Consider the following 6,000-nt stretch of genomic DNA (forward strand, 5'->3'; position numbering starts at 1 on the left):
CGTCCTCCCCAATTAAGGTGCCAACAAACTACTGTGATTCCCAGTCATATGAAATCCATAGATTAGGACCGAATGACATGTATTTCAATTGACTGATTTCTTTATATGAACTGTTACTCAGTAAAATCTTTGAAATTGCTGCATTTTTGTTCAGTATAGCATTTTCGAACCAAACCTTGATATCTTTAACTTTTAACAGCGGAGTCATTCCTGTTGGTACAGCCCATCTCAGCAGAGCACACAAAACAGACACTGACTCCCAGCGAAGGGACAGTCAGGGAATGTTCACTCTATTCAAAGGTTGAACAAGAGGCGCTCACCTCATACAGCATTGGTAAAAATATCTAAAACTGTCTAGTTTCAAATGCCATACACATTGTCCTGTGTCTGTAGTGTGGATGGTAAAAGGCCCCTCAAAGCTGGTGAAAGACTATTGCCTTCAGAGGTGGACGGTGAAGTGGGTTTGGGGATGGCACTCACCTTCCTCACAGACATCCTCAGAGTCTGCCTCAATCCCATAGCCACGGATACTAGGTCTAGAGGAGAGGGAAACGTCTTGGGTCTGGCGGTGGTACCTGCGCAGCTGAGTAGAACGGATGTTGCACTGGGAGATGATTTCAAGACGACTCTGCTGCCCTGTGTGAGGAGAGACCATTTCCTGAGGTTTAAAAGGAGGAAGATTACATTTACTACCGGGGTGTATTCACTAGGAACCAAACGTAAACAAACGGCCAAAACAGGGAGGGATTAACCTGAACTTGTCCAATAAGTATTCTGTTGCACAGCATACATGGTTCACTATGGTGTGCACTAATGAATACACCCCAGTAGTTTATTAAAACGTCAACCACTTCTGAGGTCAGTGGCTTTTGCATAGGCCATATTCTCCTCCAGTAGTTTTCTGAAACTTCTGACACAGTAAGACAAGAGACAGGAAACTCATCTAATGACTTATTAATGTACTTAGGCCCCCCATTTTGACCATCCAAAAACATTGCTAATATTAAAAAAGATAATTGGATTATACCCCCAATAGATTCGACCGTTGTACGTATTTAAAATGTGTGTGGTGCGTTTACACTTATCCAGAGCGACTTACAGTAGTGCATGAATAGGTTTTCATACTGATCCCCGGTAGGAATCGAACATACAACCCTAGCGTTGCAAGTGCCATGCTCTACCAACTGAGCCACATGGGTAACAAGGAAGATACAAGAGGAACTGCAACATTTTTGTACGCTTTCAAAATATCACCCATAGTCTCTTTATAAGTCACACAAAAACCTTTGGCCTGGGTCTTGTTCATTAGAGCACAACGTGGTAAAACCTCACGGTTTCAAGCCGTTTTCTTCCCTTCTGTATCTAATAAACACAACCCCGAGGTTTCCACTTAACAAACCGGCTTGTGACCGAAAGGATGGTCTCACCGACGCTGCGACTGGGCATGGAGGACAGGACCCTCAGGGTGGCGGCAGACCAGCGGTTCCTGACCAGAAAGTTGGTCTGCATGGATTGCTCACTCCTCTGCAGCCTCCTCTCATCTGCCCGCTCTCTGACATCACTCATCTGGCTGGCCAGCCTATCTGTGGGGAACATATGATTGAATATGATTAATCACATTTATTCAGTAAGACGCACTCCACTGGCCTTGGTTGTGTTCATTAGGGAATGCAATGGAAAATGCTTAAAAATGTTTCAACTGCAAACATTTCTTATTGAACAAGTCCAAGTCGCCTCTCCTTGTTTCAGTCAGTTTTGTTACATTTGGTGCCTAATGAACACGACTCTGGTGGTCGTCTGTTTGTGCTTTATCCAACTCCTCTGTGTATTATGTTCTTTGTCATACAAGTAGGCATGGCAACGATAAAGACAAGTTGGCTACAGCACAGTATAGGACCAGGCTAATACTGTTATGGATGTAGTGGTTAGAAGGTATCAGTCCTCACCTCAATGAGCATATCAGTTCACTGGAAAACATTGCACTTGTAACAAACTGGGTGTATCCTAAAAGGCAACCGATTGCCTACATAGTGCACTACTTTTGATCAGGGTCCATAGGGAATAAGGTGCCACTTGGGATACAACCACATATAGAAGTACCTCTGCCTTCCGTTGTAAGGACCTCCATTTCCAGGGCTTCAGGACTGCCACTCTCCAAACCTGTTCCCGTCACCCTGATGAGCTGGCACATAGAGTCCTGGGCCATATCATCACCCCTAAGACTCCTGGTGAACGTTGAGCAATGGAATAGTAGAGGGTTATACCAGACAGAGGGCTATGGTACACGTGCATGCATCAACAGACGTCTGGACGGCTGAATGGACAGATACTTGTAAATGCGTAAACAAATGCACACACACACACAGCAGTGTTATTCTAGTGGTTAGAGCTTTGGGCCAGTAACCTGGGCAAGGAAGTCACCCACTGTTCCCCCGCACCTCTCTGATTCACAGGGGTTGTGTTAAATGCGGAAGACACATTTCAGTTGGACAACTGACTAGGTATCCCCCTTTCCCTTATTCTTGGTTTTATCTACAAATAAAACAAATTCAATATGATTGACAGAAAAAATAGCTCCTGTTTGTCGGTGTTATGTTTTCCAATTCTCAGGACAATGATTAATCAAACTCAAGGCTCCAATGTTCCCAAGGCAACTGGGGTCACTGGAACATATCCAAAAGAGAGAAACAGACCAGAGGACAAATAGCACCGCAGGCTTCAATAACTAAAACATCTGCAAAGACCATTAAAACTAGAGTACCCGTAACATGCAGGCTCACTGCAAAATACAGAATATATTCTGGACCGCCACGGACACCATTCTGTATACATCTGGCCCTTCTTTGGACACTGTGCTAACAAACCTCCAAACGAGCTTCAACACCATACAACACTCCTTCCGTGGCCTCCAACTGCTTTTAAATGCTAGTAAAACTAAGTGCAAGCTCTTCAACCGATCGCTGCCCACACCCTCCCGCCCGACTTGCATCACTACTCTGGACGGTTCTGACTAGAATATGTGGACAACTACAAATACCTAGGTGTCTGGTTAGAGTGTAAACTCTCCTACCAGACTCACATTAAACATCTCCAATCCAAAATTAAATCTAGAATCGGCTTCCTATTTCACAACAAAGCCTCCTTCACTCATGCTGCCTATGTCCTCGTAAAACTGACTATCCTACCGATCCTTGACTTCGGCGATGTCATTTACAAAATAGCCCCCAACACTCTACTCAACAGACTGGGTGTAGTCTATCACAGTGCCAACCGTTTTGTCACCAAAGCCCCATATACTACCCACCACTGCGACCTGTATGCTCTTGTTGGCTGGCCCTCACTACATATCCGTCGCCAAACCCACTGGCTCCAGGTCATCTACAAGTCTTTGCTAGGTAAAGCCCCACCTTATCTCAGCTCACTGGTCACCATAGTAACACCCACCAGCACGCGCTCCAGCAGGTATATTGCACTGGTCATCCCCAAAGCCAACACTTACTTTGGCCACCTTTCCTTCCAGTTCTCTGCTGCCAATGACTGGAACGATTTGCAAAAATCTCTGACGCTGGAGTCTTATATCTCCCTCTCTAACTTTAAGCATCAGCTGTCAGCAGCTTACCGATCACTGTACCTGTACACAGTCAATCTGTAAATATCACACCCAACTACCTCATCCCCATATTATTACTTACCCTATTGCTCTTTTGCACCCCAGTATTTCTACTTGCACATCATCATCTGCACATCTGTCACTCCAGTATTAATGCTAAATTGTAATTATTTTTCCTTTATGGCCTATTTATTGCCTACCTCCCTACTCTTCTACATTTGCACACACTGCACATAGATTTTTACATTTTTATTTTCTATTGTGTTATTGACTGTACGTTTGTTTATGTGTAACTCTGTGTTGTTTTTGTCACACTGCTTTGCTTTATCTTGGACAGGTTGCAAGTTGTAAATGAGAACTTGTTCTCAACTAGCCTACCTGATTAAATAAAGGTGAAAAAAAATAAAAATACATTGAAAATCATTTTTCTGTAAAAAGAATTCTGTGTACACGTTAACTACTGAAACCACATATAAAGTATGTAGAACAGATAGTGTAGCTATATATTTTAAATAAGATTGTCTTTGATAACTAACATTCACTAAAATAAACACTAGACAGTCTGGGAGAATCTACAATTCCTAAATGTCGATTCAATAAAGAAGCACTTTTATCAACTTCCACTGTCCTCCAAAAGCTCTTCGCTTCAGTTTGCTCCTCAAATCAACCTTGGTTTAGAGAGCGGCAGTGTTCCTTTCCCAGTGTTCCCTTCCCTTACAACCTTCCCTGTAGCTCAGTTGGTAGAGCATGGTGTTTGTAATACCAGGGTTGTGGGTTCGATTCCCACGGGGGGCCAGTACAAAATATATATATATATATGAAATGTATGCATTCACTACTGTAAGTTGCTCTGGATAAGAGTGTCTGCTAAATGACTAAAATGTATAGTAGTTGGACAGCAGTAAAGGAACTTTTGAATGGGATGTTTAGACCTTGACTAATCTCTCGTGAACAGACTGCATAAACATAAATGGTACCATAATCCAGCATCTGAACAAATTACACAATCTTTTTGTTCTGGGTTAACTAAGATTAAACCTTGACCTATTCCAAACTAATGATGTTCTATGCACCAACTATGTACAACCAGACAGAGAGAGTGTTTGTGAAACTACAACTAACAACGAGGAACAACAAAGCACACACAATAATTCAGTATCTCCTTAAGAGTATGCAATTGTGGACAGACATGGGCTACAAAACACAGCTCAATTCTACTTTAACATCCCATCATTAACAGAGAGATGAGAGTAAAGAGCAACTTACTCTAACTCAAGCTCCATTATAGGGCTCAGATTGAAGTCCACACTGTATGCCATCCTCCTGGTCTTCAGTCTGCGTGGCCACACCTGTCTGCTGTATCATGGACTTACCTTTTTCCAGTTACAGACAGAAGCATAGGGGAGCCCACCAAGAAGAGAGGATTGGTGGAACAGAGGTACTGTTGTGTTATATACTGTAGTTAGTGCATCGTCCCAGTCATGTCTTCCAGTTCCCAGGAGAGAGAACTATTAGGAGCTCTTAGTGGGTGGGTTTAGGGTAAAGGAGTTAGGACTTCTTCTGACCAACTTACACTCTCAACTCATTATCTACCAACCTCATGTTTGACTTCGTTCCAATAATTCCATTCCAGCCATTACACAGAGCCCATCCTCCTATAGCTGTTCCCAACAGCCTCCACTGATTAACAGCTGAGAATTGATTCATTGTGTTAGTTCCATTTCCACAGGTTTCCAGATGGAAACACAATAGAACCTACAACACCAGTCAGTACACTAAACTTCTGAATCATTATTCATAGGCAGTAGCTTATGACTTACCAAAACTGCATATGTATTGTAACTGCAAAAAGTAACTTCAAATTGAATAGTTTGATGCAGAAGACTTGCATTATCGATGTATGTTCTACCCCTCACCATTTTTGAAGACTTCATTTTTTAAGACTGCCATGCACAGCCCCAAACCACCAATCAAACGGAAGAGATTCTGCCTGTTTGTTCACACTTACGGCGCATGGAACTCTCAGCTCAGCAACTTTCAGCTCGAGCGTCTTTCTCTGGCGCAGACTCAACCAATGAAATACATTATCCTCAATAGAGGTGTATTCATTATGCGAAAAGTTTCGAAAACGTTTATAAAATATTTGCAAATGAATGTCAAGTTAATTCTAAACAGTTTGAATACATTTTGTAAGTCAATGATGTAACATTCTAATTGCAATCCTGCATTACAGTGGTGCACAACTGAAATGCATTGGCACATCACTAAAGATTAAAATGAAGTGAATATATAATCCATAATAAACTGTCTGTCTTTCACAGCAGGAATCCCTTATGTGTGTTTCTGCTGTCGTCTACTGGTAAACCTACATTATGAATGGAGTTAAGTGG

General features: G+C 42.4%; 1 protein-coding gene across 1 annotated transcript in view; it reads right to left on the reverse strand.

Annotated features, from left to right (window-relative positions):
* Positions 1–5,455, reverse strand: part of LOC115171814 (transmembrane channel-like protein 6) — a 30,156-nt gene extending 24,701 nt beyond the window's left edge. The window contains exons 1-4 of the mRNA XM_029728965.1: positions 4,877–5,455; positions 2,101–2,225; positions 1,428–1,583; positions 481–636 (exon numbers count right to left, since the gene is read on the reverse strand). Of these exons, the coding sequence (XP_029584825.1) occupies positions 481–636; positions 1,428–1,583; positions 2,101–2,225; positions 4,877–4,929 (490 nt within the window). The 5' untranslated portion in view covers positions 4,930–5,455. The remainder of the gene's footprint in view (positions 1–480; positions 637–1,427; positions 1,584–2,100; positions 2,226–4,876) is intronic.
* Between the last annotated feature and the right edge of the window lie 545 nt (positions 5,456–6,000).

This window comes from Salmo trutta, chromosome 32, assembly GCF_901001165.1.
Source record: "Salmo trutta chromosome 32, fSalTru1.1, whole genome shotgun sequence".
In the NCBI taxonomy this organism is placed as follows: domain Eukaryota; kingdom Metazoa; phylum Chordata; class Actinopteri; order Salmoniformes; family Salmonidae; genus Salmo; species Salmo trutta.